The 24,002-nt window shown below is 42.8% G+C and overlaps 2 protein-coding genes across 4 annotated transcripts; one reads left to right on the plus strand and one right to left on the minus strand.

The window, feature by feature from the left end:
• Positions 1–1,200: 1,200 nt before the first annotated feature.
• On the minus strand, positions 1,201–4,985 carry C10H6orf52 (chromosome 10 C6orf52 homolog). Its single transcript, XM_060021593.1, has 4 exons — positions 4,915–4,985; positions 4,505–4,703; positions 2,115–2,160; positions 1,201–1,500 (listed from the first exon to the last, which is right to left on the minus strand). The coding sequence occupies exons 1-4, from the start codon at positions 4,983–4,985 to the stop codon at positions 1,343–1,345; spliced, it is 474 nt and encodes a 157-aa protein (XP_059877576.1). The 3' UTR covers positions 1,201–1,342.
• Positions 4,986–11,851: 6,866 nt separating this feature from the next.
• PAK1IP1 (PAK1 interacting protein 1) lies at positions 11,852–23,524 on the plus strand. Of its 3 annotated transcripts, none has more exons than XM_060023651.1 (10): positions 11,852–11,977; positions 14,065–14,230; positions 17,656–17,776; positions 17,848–17,922; positions 18,442–18,494; positions 18,888–19,033; positions 19,220–19,317; positions 21,137–21,236; positions 21,980–22,103; positions 22,258–23,524. In XM_060023651.1, the coding sequence occupies exons 1-10, from the start codon at positions 11,894–11,896 to the stop codon at positions 22,464–22,466; spliced, it is 1,176 nt and encodes a 391-aa protein (XP_059879634.1). In that variant the 5' UTR covers positions 11,852–11,893; the 3' UTR covers positions 22,467–23,524. The 3 variants fall into 3 exon arrangements, with proteins under 3 accessions (XP_059879634.1, XP_059879635.1, XP_059879636.1); XM_060023652.1 differs by having other exon boundaries at positions 14,068–14,230; XM_060023653.1 differs by having other exon boundaries at positions 11,862–11,923.
• The last annotated feature ends 478 nt before the right edge of the window (positions 23,525–24,002 follow it).

Raw genomic sequence — 24,002 nt, forward strand, 5'->3', positions numbered from 1 at the left:
TTTTGTTTTTAACACTTTAAATGTAGAAATGTAAAACCCATAGTCAGCTTGCAGGAAATACAAAGTAGGTCACAGGTTAATTGGCTACCCTTGCTCTGAGTCTACACTCCTTCCTGTTGCTTCATGAAAGTGGAGGATGAGAGATAGGACTGACTTATCAGATTTCTCATGATTCAGTTTTCCAACCACTGTCCAAGGTTGGTCCACGGAGAATGCCACTGTGTGACAAAGTCTCACTGGTGCTTGGCAAAATGAGAAGAAAGGAAGAGCAAGTTTTTCATAAAGCTTGATTTCTAAAATTTAAAGAACCGGTCTTTCTTTTGTTTTTTGGTTTTTTGCGGTACGCGGGCCTCTCACTGTTGTGGCCTCTCCCGTTACGGAGCACAGGCTCCGGACGCGCAGGCTCAGCGGCCATGGCTCACGGGCCCAGCCACCCTGCGGCATGTGGGATCTTCCTGGACCGGGGCACGAACCCGTGTCCCCTGCATCGGCAGGCGGACTCTCAACCACTGTGCCACCAGGGAAGCCCAAGAACCCATATTTTATAAGAGACACGGTCAACATATGCATTGAAGTTTCAGAACTGGTGTTTATGGGAGTCCAATTCCTCTATCTTAGAAGGCTGATCATGTGTTTTGATCAAGCACACTTTTTCCATGCTGAGGATTCAGCTGTGACAAGTGAGTTTCCACTGACTTCTGCTGTCTAGTTCTCTCATAAGAGAGCCTGAGGGTCAGGAAAAGGAAATCAAACATCTAGTTCTAATGTACATTTTTCTATACTAGATGCAGGTGAGAAACCTTGTATTGTCTGTGAGCAGAGGAAAGCAGCAAATTATACCAGAGTAGCTAATGCCACCATCAGTTCAGGTTAGGCCCATCTCGTATTAAACCTATTATCTTTTTTTTAAAATTGATTTACAATGTTGTGTTAGGAAACCTATTTTCAAACGTCTTAACAGCGCAGCCTGTTCTACCATGATAGTTCTGCGACCTCTTCTGGCACTTACATAATATAACATACTTGGGGCCTCCCTGGCAGTCCAGTGGTTAAGACTCTGTGCTTCCAATGCAGGGGGCGTGGGTTCGATCCCTGTTTGGGGAACTAAGATCCCACATGCTTCGTGGCACAGCCAAAAAATGAAAAAACAAACAAAACCATAATGTAACCACACTTCTGGAAATGAATGTGCTGGTGAAATTTATTTACATTATGTTCTCTCATCTCAATCACATCTAAGTCTTGGAAATCTGTATTTGCATACAGAATCCAATACATTCCTGGGAGAATTTTTTTTTAACAAAAACAAAACAAGATACAATCAATGTGATAGTTGGGTAGCTTAATGAACATCTTGCTTTTGGGGGGTCTCATCTGGGATTTCAGAGTGAACTGTATCCAGAGGCTGCCAGTGGCAATTCATGAGAGTGTCATAGAGCTCTTCACTTTCCACCATAAATTCTTTGTTTAACTCCTCAATATTCAAATGAAGATTTGGATCTGCAGAAGCCAAGAACACATATGAAAAAAAAAAAAATACAGTTTTACAGGACACATAGTAGAAATGGCTTAAAATTAGAGCTTTTAAAAACACATTAGCAGGAAATATTGCAGACATTTAATGTTAAATTTTTTTAATTGTGTGTTTACTTTCAATAAGACCTAAAAATAGAAATTGAAGCTAAGAAAGTAGTGCTACCAGACTCAGTGAGCGTCTAGATGGAGAAAATGGATGGAATTGAGAGATAACGTCCGTGGAGATGAACGGACAGGACTTGGAAATGCGTTAAACTTGGAGCAGAAGAGAAAGGAAGGGTCGAGGATGAGTCTTGAGTTTCTAGCATGAGGACTTGGGCAGATACAATGCCAAAGAGTGAACCAGAACTAAATCCCTACAACAGGACTTTGAAAAATAATCATGCTGCTTTATCTGTTTAGTTAACAGATTGTTATAAGTGAATAAATTGTTTATAGCAACTAATTCAGAAACAGAGGGAGACCTACACTAGAATTCTCCAGTAGGAACTTTCAGTTTCTAGCCAGCTGAGTGAATGAGGAACCTGGAAAAGGGGTTAGTTTTGTTTTCAACGAGGGCAACAGAAGTTTTCTGTTACCTTCTAGTGAATCTTCATCTTGGTTTTCAGCCAGAGCTGTGGTTTCCTACAATGAAAATCAGTATTTTAAGAAAAAACTAATTTTACTTAAAGGGTTACTCACTCCCTTGGAAGAATTTAGCTCTCAAAAATAATATACATTAAACTCCCTTTTGATCAACTTTACTTTGAATTTTGATTAAAAGAACCTTTCAATGATATAAGTGCAATGGGTGAACCGCGTCCATAGAAGAAAGTCACAAAGACGAGGCATCAGACAAAGGCGTCTGGCTTCTCTGAAGTTTTGGGGAACTAACTGACATCCTGGGCCCTGGGCGAGGAACCAGACAGCAGGGACCCCGGCATCAGACTCCACAGGTACTGTAATAGGTACCCAACTCTCCACCTGGAGCTCTGCCCTTCCTTCCAGGTGACAATCTGCAAAGTCTCCATGAGCACATACCCCTCGTGGCCTTCTAATCACACCCCCCGCCGCACCCCATGTCTCAGCTAAGGACCAGGACAGTAGATGCTTAAGGAAGTGCAGAGGCTACAGAAAAGCAAACCAATCAATTATCTTCTTTCGTAAGGAATGAAGTTAATTCCAGAAGCACTCCCCAAATAAATCTTGGTTAGTTACTCCAGACTCTGTGGGCTCTCCTGGGACAATGCAAGTTTTTACAACTCCTCTCTGCACGCACCGGCTGGGAACCTGACTTTGTCAAGGACACACAGCTGATTCCAGGGTCCCTGCTGTCTAGTTCCTCGCCCAGGCCCCAGGAGCCGAGTTAGTTCCCCGAAACTTCAGAGAAGCCAGACGCCTTTGTCTGATGCTAATCCTTTGTGACTTTTCTTCTATGGACTCAGTTCACCCATTGCATAATTGGTTAATTTCTGAAGTTGATAATATACTCAAACCTATACCTCTCTATTTAAAGATACAAAGTTAACCACAGGAAGTCAGACCATCTCCCAAAAGAGCACAAAAAAAGAGAGAAGTGAAAGAAGAAAAATACGATAAAACCTCAGGTGGGAATTCCCTGCTGGTCTAGTGGCTAGGACTTGGCACCTTCACTGCCGAGGGCCTGGGTTCAATCCTTGGTCCGGGAACTAAGATCCCGCAAGCACCGAGGCACAGCCAGAAAACCCAAAAAAAAAAAACAGCCTTGAAAAATTGGAAATGAAAGTCTGGGCAAAAAAATACCAAGCAAACGCACGTTTTAAAAACTGAAGGCTTAGGTGTTAAAGCCAAGGCTATCACACGAAGTGTTACTGTGCACACAAATTGGGGAAAAAATTTTGTAACACTTTGACTGCAAAGCGCTAATTTCCCTATTATGTAAATATCTCACACAGTCAAGAAAAGGGGGGGACACAAGGAAAAAGGTAGACAAAGGACACCAATGAAATCACAGAGCACAGATACCAATAAACACTTGAAAGTTATTTGCCTCCAATGAAAGACAAATGCCTTCCTCACCTGTCAGACTGGCTAATCACACACAGAACCTCATGGAGAAGCAAGTCATACCATCAATGGAAAGTGTAAGCTCAGGCAGGCTCTTTGGAGAGAAGCTTTTGCTGTTTAAGATGTTAAATGTCATATCCTTTAATCGAGAACGTCCCCTTCTAGAATTTTTCCCTTAGCCAAAAAACACTCAAATTCTTGAAAAGAGGTAAAAGGAAGTTTGTTAAAGCACCGAAAACATTTAAAATGTCAGTCGATAAGTGATGAGCTAAAATCACAGCACATCCCAATGGGCAACTTTTAAAGAAAGCTCTCCTGGTGCAACATAACAACAGCAAGCAAGGAACAAACTACTAAGACTATCCGACACTGTCCATTCTAGTGAAGGCGCCTCGAGCTCCCCAAACAGAAAGTAAGCCCATTCACAGTGACTTAGTGAGAGTAGAAGGGAAAATCTAGAGGCCATACATCCACTTGAACAATGCTTTCTTCTAAGCGGGGACGGAACGGGGAAGAGAGTGGGGTGGTGGAGACTTTCTCTTACTCCAATACCTCTTTTAAAGAAATATGTTACTTTAGTCATCAAAAAATTACAATGTGTTAATGTTTGCTGCTACAGCAAAAAAAAAAAAAAAGTACCTCTTGTCCAATTTTAAGTGTTTAAGGGTAAAATCTATTGAATGATGCTAAGCTACAATTTAGTAGCAAGAATTCCCGCACAGACTTCACCAACCTATTATGTTTGGAAAACAGTGAGGACTGAAATTGTTTGCAAGTCAAAATGTCTCAGGTCATCAGCTTTTCCTCTCTGGTACTAAATTAGGGAGCAGAAGCCAGGGCTGTGGGAATTTGAATGAGAGGATCTGGAAGCGTGAGGAAAGGAAAAAAGATGTTTCCATACGGGGCACCCAAACCACCCAGTATTAATGCCAGGGAGAGATACCTTGGGTGTAAGCGAAGTTTCAACTGGGTATCCGGAGGTCTCACACACAGAATAAAGGTTGGGTCCATTTCCATCCGTTCCATAGCCACAGCTATAGCCAGAAGGAGGATAATAGCTGTGCTGTTGCTCGTACCAGTTGCCAAAGGGGTAACCCTGGCAGGAATGGAAGTCTGGCTTCACTCTGAGAGCAGAAGGGAAAGGACAGGAATGACATCACCAATCAAGGCAGAATCACTCAAAAACCCAGGACTCCCTTGTCTTTCCCAGACGTTACACGTAAGGATGATTTCCACTTTCATTGTTTTAAGCACACCTATTTTCAAAGCAACAGTTTGTAAACTGCCAAGTCGTATAAGAAACAGAACACTACCGGTCTCGCTTTTCGTTCAGAGTAGGAAAAATCAGCTCACCTTTGCCAGTACCAGTAATAATTATTTTGTTGCGCTATGCCGAAACCTGCAAAACTCTCTTGTTCAGCCATTTATCCAGACCCTTGATAAAACGATCGGAAATCCACACTTTTGACTCCTGCATACACAATTCCAGCTCCTGGTCTAAACCCGCTCAGCCCCACAAATAACTCTTACAGCTGCCTCAGGGATAGGAATTACCTGCGGCCAGGTACTTAATTCCTTGACTTTCATGTGGGTTAAGGAGTGGGTGGGGTTGGGAAGGAGTGTATTGGGGTCACCTGGGGGAACTCCTGCAAACTTCCGCGGGCTTTGGGCTGCCTGCCCGCTCCAGCAAGTGTCAGGCCCGGGAAAGCCAGACAGAAGGGGGAGGCTGGGGGCGGGGAGGGACCAGAGGGAGAGCGTGAGTTGGGCGACTGTGAAGCGCGCAGAAGTCTCCACCCTACCCCCTACGATAATATGTAAGGGAGTCACTTTTAATCACTAAAGCCTTAAGACAAAGACTACAATTCGATGCTTCCCTCCTCAGTTCCATTATCTGCAAAAAATACCTATCAGAACAAGCATCTAATGGACTTTTTTTTTTTTTTTTTGGCTGCGCCCTGCGGCATCTGGTATCTTAGTTCCTCCACCAGGAATTGAACCCATGCCCCCTGCACTGGAAGCATGGAGTCTTAACCGCTGGACCTCCAGGTAAGTCCCTGGACTTTTTTTTTTAAACATCCTCTGCAGGTTGTAATCTTTACCCCAACCAGCTGGTGGGAAGAAGCGGTATATATCACACATCACACACACACACACACACACACACACACACCCCTACCTTAATGCAAGTGCAGGAAAAAATTTTAAAGAAATATTTCTGTGATGCTGTGTGTTTTGTTTTGTTTTTTTAAAGCATGACAAAGCAGTGCTTCCTAAACTTTAGTCCGGGTTCAAATTACCTGAGCATGTTTAAAATGTGGGTTCGGAGTCCATAGATTTGGAGTGAAGCCTCAGATTCTGCCCTTCCAGCCAGCTCGCAGGCACTTTAATTAGCAAGGCTACACAAAATGTCAACATGTGAGAAGATAACTTTTGAGTCTAAATAAGGACACAGGGTCTGGCCATTTCCTTGTAGCTTGTTGATTCCACTATTCAAATTCTTAATGTAGTCTTTATTTACCTGTAATGTGAAAAATAATCATCATGTTGAATTCAAATCATTCAATCATTCACCCATCATTTACTGAGCTCCTCCTATATACAAGGTGGGTGCCTGGCATACAGTGGAGCTTATACTCTAGTGAATTTCCCCGTGTTCAAGGGAGATGTTATTCATTAGCAGCTGTGCACACATCGCTAGGGGTCACCCAATATCTGATTTCCTTTTCTTCCATAATAACAGAACCCTGGGACTTCCCTGGTAGCACAGTGGTTAAGAACCCCCCTGCCAGTGCAGGGGACATGAGTTCGAGCCCTGGTCGGGGAAGCTCCCACATGCCATGGAGCAACTAAGGCCGTGCGCCACAACTACTGAGCCTGTGCTCTAGAGCCCGCGAGCCGCAACTACTGAAGCCCACGTGCCGAGAGCCCATGCTCCGCAACAAGAGAAGCCACCGCAATGAGAAGCCCACGCACTGCAATGAAGAGTAGCCCCCAGCTCGCTGCAACTAGAGAAAGCCCATGCACAGCAACAAAGACCCAATGCGGCCAAAAATAAATTAATTAATTAAAAAAAATAACAGAACCCTGATTTTATTTGGAGGTAGCAACAGGCCTCGTGTCCAGGTGGCCAAAGTCTGGCTAATAAAATGTAAATCGAACTATCACAAGGGGATTGAGGACAGCGTAGGCAGAGGGAGTTTGCTTAGCTGGAAGGAGGCCTTTCTGTCCTCCACCCTTCCCCCAGGCCTAGTGTTGAGATTACAGATGTGATGGCTGAAGACAAAATAACTGCACCTCTCTTGGCCTATGAGGTGATACGAAGGAAGAAGTCACACAACCAAACACAGGATCTTTTTTTTTTCAATTGGCTGCACGGCTTTCAGGATCTTAGTTCCCCAGCCTGGGATTGAAACCGGGTGCTTGGCAGTGAAAGTGCTGAGTGCTAACAACTGGACCGCAGGGAATTCCCAAAACACAGGATCTTAAAGAGAGAACAGATCTGGGTCCCTGATGACTGGGGTCCCTGTACCAGCACTAGACCAACCTACCTCCAGATGCCTTTCACTTAAGAAACAAGTATCTTGGGACTTCCCTGGCGGCCCAGTGGTTAAGACTCTGCCGTCCCAATGCAGGGGGCACAGGTTCCATCCCTGGTTACAGGACCTAAGGTCTTGCATGCTGCACGGCGTGGCCAAAAAACTAAATAAATGTCTTGTTTAAGCCACTATTGTTGTTAAGTTATATAAGGTTAAAAACAATTCCTTTTTTAAAAAACTATTTTGTTTCTATTTTCTTTCAAAATGTTTTATCCAACTTTTAAAGGTTATTTTCCATTTACAGTTATTACACAAAATTGGCTAGATTCCCTGTGTTGTACAATACATTCTTGAGCCTGTCTTACACCCCATAGTTTGTACCCTCCCCCCCCAACTAGTAACCACTGGTTTGTCCTCTGTATCTGTGAGTCTGCTTCTTTTTTTTGTTATATTCATCAGTTTGTTGTATTTTTTAGAAAAAGACAAATTCTTAAATACTGGAGCAGCTTAGAAATCAAATTCAACATATCAGTTAAGATTCTTGCATAAAAACGTGAATATCTTTTTCTGGTCCTCTTATTTTAGGACTGACTTTATTTTTTTTGGAAAGAAAATCGGAATTTTGGCTATGAATGAGTGAGAGGGGTGGGGCTGTAGTTGGAAAGGAATGTGGGAGTTGAACCTTCAGACAAGGTGGTAAGGAGGCTGGGGTTGTAGGGGACGTCAACAGGGCATGTTGAACCCACTCAGGAAGGCGGCAGGAGCCGGGGCACCGAAGGCCATGAGCAAGGCTCCAGAGATGAAGATGGACATTCAGGTGATTTTTAGGTGATGGTGACGAGGAAGAGTTCACAAATCTTTCCTTGATCTCAGCCACAAGTGCAAACCTCTCAAAGCTCACAGGGATTATTCCCATGAAGCAGGTGAAGCAAATTTCTATCAGGCTGGTGTCCAGGGGAAGCAGCCCACTCTGCTCCACGCGCAGAGGAGACCAAAATCTTCTGAGAATACAAGCACAGGCAAGCTCGGTAGAGTCCCCAAATTTAACAGAGTTGCTACCTGTCACACTGTGAAGAGAAGGTAACTAAGAGGGAATGTTAGACGCACATGATATTTCTAACAGGGCCGAGTTCTCTCCACTGTATCTTGCTTTTAGCTCAGTATATCCACCTTATCACCACCCTCACCCCCAAAGGAAAACTGGCTCTTTTTTCTTTAGCGAACCAAAGCCAGGTACTCAATAAATATTTCTTGAGTGAATGAATAAATCAATGCATGGCTCAAGTGTAAGAAGATTTTCTATCAATAACTTAAATGCAAAACTAGAAATCCTGTTGCGCTTTAGAGTTAATGATCCCTGGAGTGTTGGTTGTTTCTTGGCAACGGCTGTTTTCACAAGAATGAGATTGAATGGCTTTTTACGTCCTGAGTTTGGAAAGAGAACAGGAGGTTTGGCAGGAAGTATGCTCAGTTTGAATCCAGTTGAGCAGATATATGATATTGTATTGTGTGCTTTTCTTTAGACAATGAAAAACCACTTTTCTTCTCCGTTAAAGAGAACGTTCGAGCCCAAGGAAATGTAAAAGGCAGCAGCAACACCAGGGTCTGCTGTTACTTAGGTGTGTGGAAAGAGTTCTGGACCTACTTCAGCATTTATAACCTCAGATTGGATTAGAGTATTTTAGCTTTAGAGGCACTAATCTTTCTGAAAATGTAATAAAATTTTATCAATGCTCTCCTCCATAAATGTACATACATAATTTTGCATATAATTTCAGGGCATTCAGAGGCCCAAAAATTTATCCATGAATTCCCCCAGATTAGGAACCCCTTGACTAGATGCTCTAAGGTCTTCTAAGCTCTATGATTGGTTTCACTAATTTTTAACAGTAAACAAAGAAAGAAAAGGAGTAAACCATTTTGAGTTATGTTTATGTCGCTTGAATTATGGTTTTCATTCTAGAACCAACTAGATTCTAAAAGAATCCTAGTTGGAGCAAAACCCACAAGTTTCTTCTCTAAAATGTGACAGATACTCAACTATACTCCAGTAAAAATTAATTAAAAAAAATAAAATGTGACAATCTGGCAAAAGATGCTGACCGTAGTTATTATCCTGTTATCGTGATATATTAAAATTAATTTCAAATGAGAACTAATTCTTCTCAAACAGCAGTTGAGACTTCGCTGGGGTAATGAGGCAGGGCACCAGGGGGATTTCAGAAGCAACAAAATACATAAAGCACATGATTTTGAAACACAGTTTCAGAAAAAAGTTTGTTTTTTTTTCCTTTTCGATGAGAGACTGACTTCCTATTAAAATAAAGATATGTAAAAAGTCACACATTTAAAGACAAAATACGAGACTTCAAGAAATGTCCTGCTTACTCATTAAAAAAAAAAAAATTGAGCCCAGGCTCCGGACGCACAGGCCCAGAGGCCATGGCTCACGGGCCCAGCTGCCCCGCGGCATGTAGGAACCTCCCGAACCGGGGCACGAACCCGCGTCCCCTGCACCGGCAGGCGGACCCTCAACCACTGCGCCACTGGGAAGCCCGGGGTCTACTCTTCATTGTGGTGCGTGGCCTTCTCATTGCGGTGGCTTCTCTTCTTGTGGAGCACGGGCTCTAGGCACACAGGCTTCAGTAGTTGTGGCTTGCAGGCTCTAGGTGCATGGGCTTCAGTAGTTGTGGTGCACGGGCTTAGTTGCTCCGCGGCATGTGGGATCTTCCTGGACCAGGGCTCGAACCCGTGTCTCCTGTATTGGCAGGCGGATTCTTAACCACTGCGCCAGGGAAGCCCCTGCTTACTCATTCTTTGTCCCATGCCCAGGGGACAACCACTCCCGCAATTCACATTCCTCTGACCTTAGTGGTTCTCTGGTGGAAGAACCACCAGAACTAACAAGCAGTAAATAGGAAAATAAATAGTAAAACAACTTGTGTGTTTTGGTAACGTAATGAGATAACTAGCCCAAAGGGAAGGAATTACAGGCATACTTCGTTTTTTGCACTTCGCTTTATTGTTCTTTACAGATATTGCTTTTTTTTTTTTAAACAAATCTTGGTTTGTGGCAAGCCTGAATGGAGCAAGTCTATCAGCACCATTTTCCCAACAGCATTTGATTCCTTCGTTTCTCTGTGTCACATTTTGGTAATTCTCACAATATTTCAAACTTGTTCATTATTATTCTATTTTGTGCGGTAATCAGTGATCTTTGCTATTACTACTAGGACTTGCCGGAGCCTCAAATGATGGTTAGCACTTTTCAGCAATAAAGTGTTTTTCAATTAAGGAATGTGCATTTTTAAGACATAATGGTATTGCACACTTAATAGACCCCAGTATAATACAAACCTAAGTTTTATATACACTGGGAAAACAAAGAACTCGTGTGACACGTCATTGCTGTGGTCTGGGACCCAGCCCGCACTCTCCCTCATGGGTGCCTCTATTGTCAAACAGTGAAACTGGTTTTCAAGAGGCTGAGAATGAGCTGGACTTCAGCATTTCAGTGCCTGAGGAGTCCTTACACATGGAGTCGCCAAAGCACACAGAAGACAAGGCTTCCCTTGTGCTGCAGTGACAACCAAAGCAACCAAAATGAAATCATTTATACGGTATCCAAACCAGCATCAATTAAAACAACCCTGAGTAAAACACGGACTGGCGATTCAGAACACCGGTGAACAAATGTCCTCAGAGACAAGAGGGTCTAAGAGCTATAGGATGTGTTACAATCCATATGGGGGTTTAAGGGTCGACACCAACCTGTGTGTCAACCTCCCATCCGTCATATCCACCCGCTAGGGCGTTCACGAGACTATTTTTACGTTCCAAGATTTACTCTATTGTTAAGTCTGTGCGAAGCTGTCCTAACACATCTCTGAATCTCCGTTATCTCGTGAAAATCTCAACCCAATTAGGGCTTTGCTTTTATTCACGTTTGACTCTGCACCTAACCTGGGGGAGGTGGTGAAACGGAAATAAATGAGATTTCTTTGTAGAACCTGACCAAGGATGACTATATACCGTTCGTCCTCAAGTAATGTCTTTACTCCCCTCAAGTAAAGGGTCCTCCTCCGTCCCCAGGATGTGCCACAACGTTGGCCAATTTGCCCCCAGAGTTCGACAATCCATAGCCGAGCTGCAAGGAAAGGTGTGGTGCAGGACGAGATTATCGGGCCCGCGCGGGAACGAGGGAATCGGACTCCTCTGATAACGGCGAACCCTAAATGCCACCCCTCCTTGCTCCGTTACAGAGAATGTGAGCGAGAAAAGTTTATTCCTCGGCTTCCTGCACAACAAGGAGACCTAACTCCTGTCCCGCTATCACCGCCCACTACAGACAGGAGTCGACGTTGACCAAGAGCGCGTAAACACCGAGCCTTCTCTACGCCTTCCGCCCAGGCCGGAGGCTGCCCCGCCCCTTCCGTAGACGTACCGGAAACTAGGGGCTTCCGCAGAGGATGTTCCGCCCACTCGCCTCAGAAGCGCCTAGCTCAAGGCTCCCTAGAATATGCCTGCTAGTCCCCAGGTTGGTTGGTTTGTTTTTCTCCTTGAAATGAGAATCTCTTCATGGGGCGTCCTTCATTATTCCCTTCTTGGAAATTCCGCGTGATCTTCTAGCCCTGAAATCCCTCCCACGGATGCAGGCGCCTAAAAGGCAGCCCCGCGGTCTTGACGTAAACTTGAGCGCCGACGCAGGAAGGACCCCTTCCTCCCCCTTGCATCTGCTTTCGTCACTACCGGTCTGCGCTGAGCCTGCCTCCGGGAGAAGCCGCGTGCCGTGCTGCATGGAGCTGGTAGCTGGATGCTACGAGCAGGTACTTTTTGGGTTCGCTGTACACTTGGAGCCCAAGGCGAGCGGCGACCAGGAGGTGAGAGCCCGCGCTGGGAGGGGCCGCCGCGGGTGGGGCGGGCACCATAGGGTCTGGTTCCCACAGCGCAGCAAGGGAGCGCACCGTCTGATTTCTTAGGGATTCGGTGACGAAGCTCAGGAGACTTAAAATACACGTTAGCCTTTCAAAACACGGAAAAGGCATTTCATACGACGAAACGATGCCTGTCTTTCGTAGTAAACATTCCGACTGCTGTGCACGAAGGAAGCTGGCATTTCTGCAAACGGGCCAGTGGGCCGTAGATTATGAATCCAAGTTGACAGCCCGTGAGGTGTTCAGGGTTTAATGAAAGAACAGTTCGCTCTTTCACTGAATTTATGTTCCGGTATTTTACAAAGTATTTGAGCTAAATCCGGAAAAACTCCTCACAGATAAAGTGACACCAGTTTATTATTGAGCCCTTACGGTGAGGCCAGTACTTGCAGTGAAGGTGCAGAGAAGCCAAAGGCATGGATCCTGCACTGGAGATCTTCCCGACATAAGGAGGAGAGGATGAGGGAGGCAGACACGTGCAGAAAAATTACAACAAAATGTAAGAACTTTACTGGGTGTGTGCGTTAGAAGGTTAAGTAAATTAGCAGTAGTGAAGCAGATAGGACATACCCAGGACTAGAAGCAAGATCCCTTAACTTTTAGTCCTGTGCTGTTTTTTTTTTCCCCTAAGCAGTCCTAGGTATTTCCCAGAAACCTGTTTCATTGAGTACTTGTTTATGAAGAAGTCAAAGTGTCAGTCTTGAATTAACTAGAAAATTGGAAGTATATGACTTGACTGATTGTTTTTGTTTATTTTGTTTTCTACTCTGGTGGTTAATCTGCCTTTGGCTGAAAGGTACGTGTTTTGAATACTCAAAGATGATGCTACTGATTGTGTTCTTTCCGTAATTACGTTGCGTTCCATGTTCCAGACACAGAGTAGTCCTCACAGCACCCCTCTGAGGCAGATACAGGTATTCCCATTTTACAGATGAGGAACCAGAAGTTGAGATAGGTTAAGCGACTTGTTCAAGGCCACAGAGCTAATAAGTGGCAGACCTCGGACTCAAATTCCCAGGTGTCTCTGATGCTTGAAGCGCTTAACCATTACCCAGTACTGCTTCTAAACCTAGTCAGGCAATATTCCAGATAACCAGCCTTCCTTCTGTAATATGCACAAGCAAAGGTTGTTCTTTGATTTATGGCCATAGCAGCTCTTCAGGAATGTTGTACCTTTACTCAAGAGAGGCCCCCTGGGTCCTGATTGGTGGAAGGGCTATCCTGCTGTCGTTTTTAGGAATTAATTTGCAATAACACATCCTAAGTGTGTTCAAACATGTTTGGTGATTTTTTTTTCTTTGTTGATTTATTTGTTTTGCTAATACTTCTTGATGCACCTCCCTTAATTTGTGGGGTATGTGTGTGTGTATTCAGCCGTCATCCTTCGCACTCAACCAGTCACACTTATCCAATCCAGAAGTTTCATGGCAGCAAGCATAGAGTTCTCAAGACCTCATCATTGGTCATTCTCTAGGGCTTATGTTGGTATTAATGCAAATCCTGTTCATTTTTCTTTATAGGCGTTGTTATATTGATACTTATCTCTGTGACATCATATTGTGTCTTGTCTGTCCTTCCCACAGGAATGGCAACGCCCTTAGGTTAAGGACTTCTGTTTCTTTTGTTCACTGCTCTGTTTCCACTGCCTAAAATGGTGCCAAGCGCATAGTAGTTATTCAGTATTTGAGTGAATAAATTCAAATCAAGATTTGGACATTTGAGTGAATGAATGGTATGAAAGTGTAACATCCAAGTAAATATATTAAGGAGTTAAGGATTTGGATGGGACCTTAAAGTCCCTGTAGCCCAGTCTTCATAATTGTTTTGATACTCAGCGATGCCTTCCCATCTCCTGCTTTACCTTCCTTATTCAATTCTCAGATTGTTTGTGTGAATCTCCCTTTCATTGCATAGTCTTTTCTCCATTTGTAGGATCTGTTGAGAGTTTTCATAGATCGCGAAACCACTTATCTCCTTGTAGAGAACTACGATACGATCGTGGCATGGCGCTGACTGTATGTATCACTCTTTAGCAGAAATGGACTCCTGTGGCCGACTTCACTCACCATGCCCACACTGCCTCCTTGTCAGCAGTGGCTGTCAGTAGCCGTTTTGTAGTCACTGGGAGCAAAGATGAAACCATTCACATTTATGACATGAAAAAGAAGATAGACCATGGGGCTCTAGTGCATCACAATGGTAAGAACATTGTATTATTCAAGACAATAATGTTGAGGTATTATTACTTTACAGTTTGACTTCAGATGAACAATTCATTAAGTGTCTGATACGTAGCAGATTCTGTGCTAGGAAATATAGAAATGGAAAAAATGTGGTTCTTTGTCCTTAAGTTACTCACAGTCTGTATTGGGACAGAAGGGAGGCGCTTAACCCAGTCTAGAGGGCAAGGAGGAGGAAGCGAGTTTTCATTGAAAACTTCCTTAAAATGACACCTGCATAATTTTATAAGAAAAGTATCAGTTGTTGGCTAGGTGAAACTTGCAAGGTAGAGAAAAGGACATTCCAGGCAGAGCAGGCAGTGTGACGAGCACAAGTGGTAGCATCACGTGAAGAGCCGACTTTGTTGAGGGCCATCAGGTACCCAGCGGTATGCCAGGAAGGTATAGTTGTATTGTTAGTTCGCAGAAGAGAAAGCCTAGGCTTAGAGATGTTCCATGACTCGCCCAGGGTCACAAAACACTGGAACTGGAACTTAACCCTAGGTCTAGAGCCCGTTTTTTGTTTTTTTAACAAATATTTATTTATTTATTTATTATTTGGCTGCGTTGGGTCTTAGTTGCAGCACACGGGATCTTTGTTGCGGCATGTGGGACCTTTCATTGCGGCGCGTGGGCTTCTGTCTAGTTGTGGTGCACAGGCGCCAGGGTGCATGGGCTCTGTAGTTGCAGCCCGCGGGCTCTTTAGTTGTGTTGCAGCGTGTGACCTTAGTTGCCCTGTGGCACGTGGGATCTTAGTTCCCCGACCAGGGATCAAACTTGCGTCCCCTGCATTGGAAGGCAGATTCTTAACCACGGAACCACCAGGGAAGCCCGTAGAGCCTGTATTTTTAACCACTGCTGTGTCTGGGGAGCTGTAAGGGGCTCGCTATTATGAGAGGATTGGAATGGAGGTGGGAGTGGCTGGAGAAGTAGTTGGGGCCAGATCTCGGGGGCCCTTGCGTGGAGGAGATTGGGGGTTGAATGAGAAGGAGGCAGCAGCGCTGAGGAAGGTGTTCGTGGTTTGGATGCCTCTCCTGGAGAGGTGCCAGGAACAAGTAGAGGACTGACGAGGGCCTGCCTGACTGAAGTTGGAGGCTGTGGATGGACTAGCATGTGTTTGCAGTAAGCCACAGACATTTCTGGAGCGAGAGGATGGTTACTTGACGTGTGCAAGAGAAGGATCGATTTACAAGGGAATTGAGGGTTTCGGAGAAAGAATAGGTTGTCAGCCTAGAGAAGATAGGGTGTCAAGGGTCTGCAGATCTCCAGAGTAAAAAAAAGCAGGTGGATTGTGAGTGGAAGAAGGGCTGGGACGATGTGAGGCTGTGGTCAGAGGGTAGAGTTAATGTGGAAAAGCTCTCGGTGGTAACGGTGTCCGGGCTGTAGGGGTGAGGGACGAAATACAGAGGAGGCAAAGGTTACTGGCATCGAGGAGGTCGGGGGGCTGATCCGCAAGCCACAGTTGTGTGTTCCACGCCGATGGTGCAGTTGACCGGGGTAATGGGAGGACCGAGGGACAGAAAGACTGAACAGGTAATTTTTTTCCCTGGTATTGAACATCATGTGCTGTTTTCACTGCATTTTCCCAGGGGACAGAGAAGGAGGGGTTTCACATGTGTTCCAGAAGGAAAAGGGAAAGGAAGAAAGAACTTAAGGCAGTAGAGTCACTTAAATACATACTTAGTTTGAGGAAACTCAGCCAAGCAAGTTAGTTTCCTGCAGTGAAAGGCAGATAAAGACAGGTACCCTTTTTCTTACACTATCTTTCGTATATTACAGAAGTTCCACACCAAGCATTGGCTTCTAGCAGTAAATTTAGAGTGATCAGCGTCTTTCTTATATTAGATGGTCCTTAGCTACTTTGACAGGTGTCTCGCTTTTCAGCAGAAGCTCGGCTCTGAGTGATTTCAACGTACGTTCCTTTTCCTGTCTGTCTCCTAATCCCAGTTCATACAAGGAAGCCGCCTCTCTCCCTTAGGCTTGGAGGAAATAAGTTAAACGAGTCTCGTCTGTCCAAACCCATTGGTACAGGTGTTCAACAAGAAGGGACTTAGAGAGAGTTTGGATAGGGGATGAATGAAATAGGGTTCCTGATTTCCTTCATTCCTGGTACAAATCCTGTTTTTCTAACAGTTGGTAATAGATAAGCTCTTTTCCAGGGAACAAATGGAGTCGTGGAAAGAAGGAGTAGAAGATGTGGGAAAGCAAAATTCCCAAAATGAGAAGTAGGGAAGGAGGAAAACATGGGCAAAGTGGCTGAAGTTTCCCACTTCGAGGAGAAGGGAGTCCATAAGCCCACATATTATTAGTGCTTTTTGGGGGTGCAGAATTATTCCTCACAGATCTCTGGCTCTTTCAATATAAAGGGCAGTGTAAAGGATTGACCAGGAGGTGTGCAGATGGACAGTAACGACACAGGGGTTCACACTCTTATTCTGAGAAGGACAAAATAGTAAATATTTAGGCCTTGCGGCTGTACAGTCTCTGTTACGACTACTCACTTTGGCCGTGCCAAAGCACCCGTAGACGTTTTGTAACTGAGTGAGCCTGGCTGTACTCCAGTAAAGCTGCCTTTACAAAACCAGGCCAGCAGCCAGATCTGGCCGGCAGGCAGTGGTTTGCTGACTCCTCAACTCTAGGGCAATTAAGCTGGGTGACACAGACTTTAAAGGATAAGGAGTCTTACTTGAGGACTGTTTTGAGGGATTGAGTACTGGGTTCTTCCATCACCTCACCTCGCTCCAGCCTTTTAATATTTGAGGAGCGCTGTAGGGGAAATTCATGGGCGATCCAGGCTTCAGTTTGAGTGGAAGGGAGTGCAATGTTTTGTAAAGAAGTTAAAAAGATGTAGGAAGATTTGTTAACCATGGAAGGAGAATACAGAAGACATAATTAGTGTATTGTTTTATGAAATTGTAATAAATTCTTATGACAGTGAATAAGAACTGTGTAGAAGTCAAATCAAAAGTAGCTCTGAAGGCATAATAACTGCATTATGGGTGGTTGGGTAGCGAATTCACTGTTTGGAAAGTAGAAGTCGTATGGCTGTGCGTCTTGGTTTGATCCCCAGATTAGCTGGTTAGTTTTGTTTGACTTCTGCTCAAACTATCCTAGCCAGCCATCTCCAAAGTTTATGATTATGGGGATGTAAAGCAAGAAGGTGAACTGATTAGTTCAAACCTGTATCTGCAACTAGAGAAACGCTTTGCTGAAAATATTTACATAGGCTTGAGACTGTATGATCTTAGATGAAAAACAAATTAATTTCTTCACCCAACACTTCAAGGCATGTTTCAGTAATATTAAGATATTGGATGTTTTCTTACTGCAGCATAGCCTTCAAGCCAGCAATGGAGTTTGCACCCAAAATGAATGTTAGTTCTGCCTGTCTTGGTTTTTCCACAGGCACAATAACTTGCCTGAAATTCCACGGCAACAGGCACTTAATCAGCGGGGCAGAGGACGGCCTCATTTGTGTCTGGGATGCAAAGAAATGGGAGTGCCTGAAGTCGATTAAAGCTCACAAGTGAGTCCAGACTTCCCCATCGGTCTCCAGGTGCCAGTCAGGTTGGGGACTAACTGTCAGTTTCCTTTTAGAGGACATGTGACCTTCCTTTCCGTTCACCCGTCTGGCAAGTTGGCCCTGTCTGTGGGTACAGATAAGACATTAAGGTAAGTCATTAAGGCCCAAGAGCACCTTTACTAAGCTGTGGTCTTCGTTCTCCAAGTATAACAAGAACCCACCCCTGGGACATCTTTTACTATAGTAATTAGATTCTGTTTCTGTATTGTCTCACGTTGTCAGCCATTTGATGATATTTTGACACAAGGGAGAGGTTGAAAGCTAGTGAACCTTTTCATAACGGAAAAAAACCGACAAGCTCTATATTCAAACATGCAAGTTACATTGCAGTTGTAAGCTGTGAAGTAGAGGGTGATCCTAAAAAGAAGAGTTTTAGGGGGTGAAACCTTTTGAAAATACAGTGGACTCAGCATACATAGGAAAGGGCTGTGGGAACAGAGCGAGTTTTAATCTTGCTTGATAATACTTCGCGTGGTGCTGTAAGAAAGAAGGCAGTTCTTCTGAATAGCCAAGTAGTTAGTAAATTTTCATTTGAGTCTTCCTTAAACTTACCTTTATACCTGGTCAGAGTTGGTGATCATGCCGTAAATGAGCTTCCTGTTTTGCAGAACATGGAATCTTGTGGAAGGAAGATCGGCATTCATAAAAAACATAAAACAAAGTGAGTATTTTTGTTCGAAATGTATTTGAAAATTTGATGGGACGCGAGTGTATATACACACATTCTTGTGAGCATGTACATATACATTTATTTTTGCGCGTGGTGGTGGCTCCCTCTGAGAGCAAATGCTTTCGGTTCATTTCTTTGCCCACTTTAGATTGGGATTCTTGGTGTGGCTCTGCCGCCTTCCAGCTGTATGACCTTAATGAGTCTTGGAACCAGTTCGTTGTCTACAATTTAACTCACAAAATACGTGTTATAAGTTTGTTGTGAAGATTGAATGGGATAATGGATGTGAAAATGCAGTGTAAATATTTGCTATTTTTATTATGACCCTGATCAATTTCTTTTTTTATTCATGAAATACAACAGCTTTGTGCTTTTAACTTACAGATGCTCACATAGTGGAATGGTCCCCAAGAGGAGAGAAATACGTAGTTGTCATTCTGAACAAAATAGATGTCTATCAGCTTGACACTGCATCCGTCAGTGGCACCATCACAAATGAAAAGAGAGTATCTTCTGTTACGTTTCTTTCAGTAAGTGATCGGCAATCAGTGATGGGAGTTTCGTATGTGTGGTGATATTGTTGATGACATTGTTGATGTCATTGTTGATGACATTCTGGATAGTATGTTGATGACATTCTGGATAGTATTCTGTTTTTGCTCTCCTAGGAATCTGTTGATGACATTCTGGATAGTATTCTGTTTTTCCTCTCCTAGGAATCTGTCCTTGCCGTGGCTGGAGATGAAGAGGTTGTAAGATTTTTTGACTGTGATTCACTAATGTGCCTCTCTGAATTCAAAGCCCATGAAAACAGGTATTTTTTTCACTAATCTCTGTGTGCATGTACGTGTAGAATGTCTTATAAATGCAGTAGCTTCATAAAGCAGGGTATATGTTTTTTATGAATGACCACAGACATAGACATATCTACATATATATGATTTCTGGAACCTAAGAGGATAGTGGGCATGTTGTTGTCTTGGCCTGAGTGATACAGAAGTGGTGAAGTTGTCATCAGGACTAGTCACTTGCACAAAGAATTTATTTTCCCAATAATTTCATTAGACTTGAGGCCTGAAATCCTCAATCCATGCTTGAGCAGGGAAAAACAATTAAACCATCTTGAGCTCTGCCCCTGACCACTCTTGTCCTTTCACTTTATTCTCCTTGTCCACTTCTAGCGCCTTTCTATGCTATTTTTTTTTCCTGCAGGAGAAATAAATGACATATTGACCTCTGTCTTGTGCCAGTTTGTTATCTCTTGCTCACTGTATCTCTGGGGGTAAATGTGAGTCTCAGAGTAAACGGTTAAGTAACTGGACCAAGATTACCCCCCTGTTAAGTGTTGGAGCTGGGAGTCAACCCAGTTCTGTCTGACCCTGCCTCTGCTGTTTCCATCTGTAATTTTGAAAAAGTCGATTATGGATGGTTATACGTTAATGTGTTTTATTTGCATATTCTTTTATGTTTGAGACAACTCTTAGGTTTTATTTTCTAAATAATAGTTCAGCTTTAAGAAGTCTCTCTTTGTAAATACTCAGAATACTGCAATAATTAGACAGGCCCTAGTGTTCCCCTGCATTGAGAAATGAACATATTCTTCAAGGCCGCATAGCACTCACGAAATTTGGGCATTCATTCATTTAACAAGTATTCGCTGAGCATCCATAATGAAATATTGCAACCAGAGCTTGCACTCTCCTGGCTCTTACAGTGGGGCAACAGAGATGACAAACAAGCAGGTAATTGTAACAGGAAGGACATGGGTATTATGACTTGGGAATAACACGGGTAACTTATTTAGATAGGTTGATCAGGGAAGGGGGAGTTAAGAGAGACCTTAGGGATAAAGGAGCTATTTCTAAAAAGAGGAGAGAACTGTAGGCACAGTGGCCCTGAGGGAGGAAAGAACTTGGTGTATTTTAGGAACAGCTAGAAGACCCATGTGACTGGGTCAGAGTGAGCCAAATGGTGCATGGCCTTGCAAGTCATGGTGAGGAGTTTGAATTTTATACTAAGTGCCTTTGTAGATATTGGTTTATCTATGTCCCACCACTTCCTCCCTCTCCCGTGTTATTTTAAAGCAGATCCAAGCTTTGTAGAATTTTAAGACTGGGAGTAACATGGTTTGATTTTTAAAAAATTGTTAGGGGGCAAAAAATGGAAGCAGCGAGGCCGATTAGTTTACTCCGTAGTCCAGAAGGAAAATGATAGTAGCTTAGACTATGGGTGGCGGCACTGGGGACAAGAAAAACAGATGCAGAGGAGGAGGCCTCGGGTCATCTCTGTTGTCTTTTCACTCGGTACTGACCTTGTAGTTTCCTGAGGTGAGGGGCTTTAAGTATCTTTATTTCCTTTATGATAATCTGATGATTTATAGTTATCTGTCACCATCTTTTCAACTTTTTCTTAAGGTATCATTGACGGTCAATTTTATCTTGGAATTTAGACCCTGAAAATGACTCACCAACTCATGGGAGCATGAAGCATGTTAAATTTTAGGCACCGTTCATTGAGCAGTTTGGAAATACTTGAAGCATTGAAAAGTCAAGAGACTGTGCATAGAAGCTTTCTAGCAGTATCATACTATCTGGAAGAAAGGGTCTTTTATGGTGTTACTATTTCTATCCTAGGGTAAAAGACATGTTCAGTTTTGAAACTCCAGAGCATCATATTATTGTTACAGCATCGAGTGATGGTTTCATCAAAATGTGGAAGCTCAAAGAGGACAAGGTCAGTGTCTCAGCACAATGTAAATACACTGAATGGGAGTCTTACTGTCAATATTAATTTTGAGTTAAGTGAGGTGGAATTTTTTTTAAGGGTCATAAGGCATAGATCTTTAAACTTTTAAAATTTCTTCCAGGCATGATTGACATTCATGGTTTTAAAGTTAGGGCTCCGTAGCACTGCCTCAGGAGTTGGTATTGGTGAGTCTGAGCTGGCAGGATTCCAGAACTCCTGCTGTTTAAATCAGAGAAGCACGACTTTCTTCTCTTTTGTATATTGATGTTCTCTGTAAGATTTTGTTAAATAAACATAGTGCCATTACTAAGGGAAAAAAATGGGGAATTTTTGATCAGCTGTAGAACTAACAATAGTTTTGAAACAAATAATTGGAAATTTAAATTCCCTTTGGTAGTCTCCCTCTTACAGATTCTTGGTTTATTATTCTTCATTCTCTGTGAGTGTGGTTTGTTGAGTACCTACTTTGTGCATGGTTCTTTGTTAAACCCAGAAATGACCACGATAAAATGGTCGCTTTCTTTAGTGGAGCCCTTCTTAGAAATTGGCTCTCGTGAAGGACTTAGTCAAACCAATCATGAATCAAGATAATACATTTCTTCTAGGCAGTATATGTTATACTCAAAATACAGTGTAAGTTTTAAATTAAGGTAACATGTTTATGGAAAAATGAAACGAATTATTTAAAATCCCTCTGTGTTAGTTATCCCGAATTGCTGGTCCTGTTTCAGGGGGTTTCCCCATCTTTGCTGTGTGAAGTAAACACTAACGCCAGGCTGACATGTCTTGGAGTGTGGCTGGACAGAGTGACAGACACGAAAGGAAGCCTGCTTCCAGCTGTAGAACCATCGCCTGGTAAATGAAATTGATCGTTTACGGAAACTAAATAATCTGCTATCTCTTTGAATCATTAAAGTGGAGGAGATCCAGATGACTTGACTTTATTGTGGGCTTGTGTTTATTTCAAAGGGAAAAACACTCTTTAAATGCAGTGTCTCTTGTATTTTAGTAAGTAAACAAGAACAGTCCAAAAGGAAAAAAAAGGAATCTGGCCCTGAAGTCCAGGAGGAAGAAAGGCAGCTAAAACCTGACACGAAGAATTGCGGTTTAACTGGTAACAGTAATAAGCCAACAAAAGGAAGCAGCCTGGTGTCAACCAAGAAGAGGAAAACAGTAGAAATGTTAGAAAAGAAGAAGAGCAAAAGGAAGAAAATATGAATGATGCGTGAACCCCAGATTTCTCCTAGAGAAAAACTTGCAAATGTACTTTTTTTTTTTCTGAGTAAAAGCTAGGAATTTCTTCTTTTGAAGAAAATGTACAGCTTAAAAATCACTTTCAGGATTTTGTTTTTTTAAACAGTGGTAAAACTTTTTGATAGGCAATATTTTATTAATTATATATCATGGCAATATATAGTATGTTAATGTGTAATATATAATTTTTACTGTTGTGTAAGGCAAATAAAGATCTTTCTCAAAATATTATAGCTTAAAATAATACAAAATCTTGAACGCATTTCTTTACCAGAAGTAGATAAAGGAATTGTTTTTCAGATTTTTCTCCTAAGTGAGGGAGGAATGAAAAACCTGCATTACTTTGGCTTTTTCTCGTGGTTCTAGTAATTTTAATGCGGATTTTGTTTGTTTTGGTAATAAAAGATATAAAAAGATTTTCATACCAGGAAGTATGTTAAGACAAGCTTAAAAATTAGATATATAAAATAAAATATGTATGCGTAAAGCATATGCTTAAGTTTAGGGCTACGTACATAAGAAGGTTAAAGAGAGGCTTCCAAACGTCATGTAACTATTCTGTTTCCAAGCAGTGGTTTGTTTAAGAGGTAACTTAAGGACAGGAAAATGACATTTCCTTTTTTTATTTTCCCATCTGTTTCAGGGCATCCAAAAAACTCGCTTAGCTAATCTTCTGACAAAGGTGGTCTTAAAACTAGCCATTGATGATACTCTTTTCTTACCTAGAAAATTAAAGCATTTTCCTTAATGGATTACTGGATGTTTTGAAGAGACACAGTAGTAGAGGATTCATAGGTCTGACTTAGCTGGGAAGATGTTAAATCCCTGAGGCCACCAGTGGACTCCCCCCTGATTAGGCAAAATGAGGATCTTAACACTTGGACACTAAAGTGCCGCTCACTTCATGAGAGGAAATCATCTAGGAAACGAACCAAACCATGTGTCTGACATTTCCATCCACCTCTTTGTTATCTTACTTCAGGCCTGTAAACAAAGATGAATATAGGTTTGGTTATTTTGTTTTTGAGACTTTACTTTTTTATAGCTGTTTTGGGTTTATAACAATATTGAGAGAAGGGACAGATTTGCCACTCTGTTCTGTTCATCTCTCCCCATCTCCACCACTGATGATCACTGAGCTTTTTCCCATCTCCGAAGTTCTGCCTTTCCCACAGTATCATATAGTTAGAATCATACAGTATTGTAGCCTTTTCAGATTGGCTTCTTCCACTTACTAACATGCATTTAGGCTTTCTCTGTGTCTTTTAATTGCTTGATAGTTCACTTCTTTTTAGTAATAAATAATACTCCTTTGGATGTACCACAGTTTACCATTCACTACTGGAGGACATCTTGGTTGCTTCCAAGTTTTGGCAATTACATAAAATATTGCTCTAAACCATGTGATTCGAGCATTTTATTTTGGTCTGTGCGCTTGTCTGCTCAGTGACCTCTGGCAGAGCTTGCCTGGTAGTGTACTTGGAGGCCATTGCACAAACC

The sequence above is a fragment of the Delphinus delphis genome, chromosome 10, assembly GCF_949987515.2.
Source record: "Delphinus delphis chromosome 10, mDelDel1.2, whole genome shotgun sequence".
Taxonomy (NCBI): Eukaryota; Metazoa; Chordata; class Mammalia; order Artiodactyla; family Delphinidae; genus Delphinus; species Delphinus delphis.

Coding starts and splice junctions, on each gene's coding strand:
- C10H6orf52 (XM_060021593.1), bottom strand. CDS start 4,985: ATGGCTGAACAAGAGAGTTTTGCAGGTTTCGGCATAGCGCAACAAAAT. Junction 4,704..4,914: donor TATTACTGGTACTGGCAAAG/GTGAGCTGATTT, acceptor TCATTCCTGTCC/TTTCCCTTCTGCTCTCAGAG. Junction 1,501..2,114: donor AGATGAAGATTCACTAGAAG/GTAACAGAAAAC, acceptor TGGCTTCTGCAG/ATCCAAATCTTCATTTGAAT.
- PAK1IP1 (XM_060023651.1), top strand. CDS start 11,894: ATGGAGCTGGTAGCTGGATGCTACGAGCAGGTACTTTTTGGGTTCGCT. Junction 14,231..17,655: donor GGCTCTAGTGCATCACAATG/GTAAGAACATTG, acceptor GTTTTTCCACAG/GCACAATAACTTGCCTGAAA. Junction 18,495..18,887: donor CATAAAAAACATAAAACAAA/GTGAGTATTTTT, acceptor TTTAACTTACAG/ATGCTCACATAGTGGAATGG.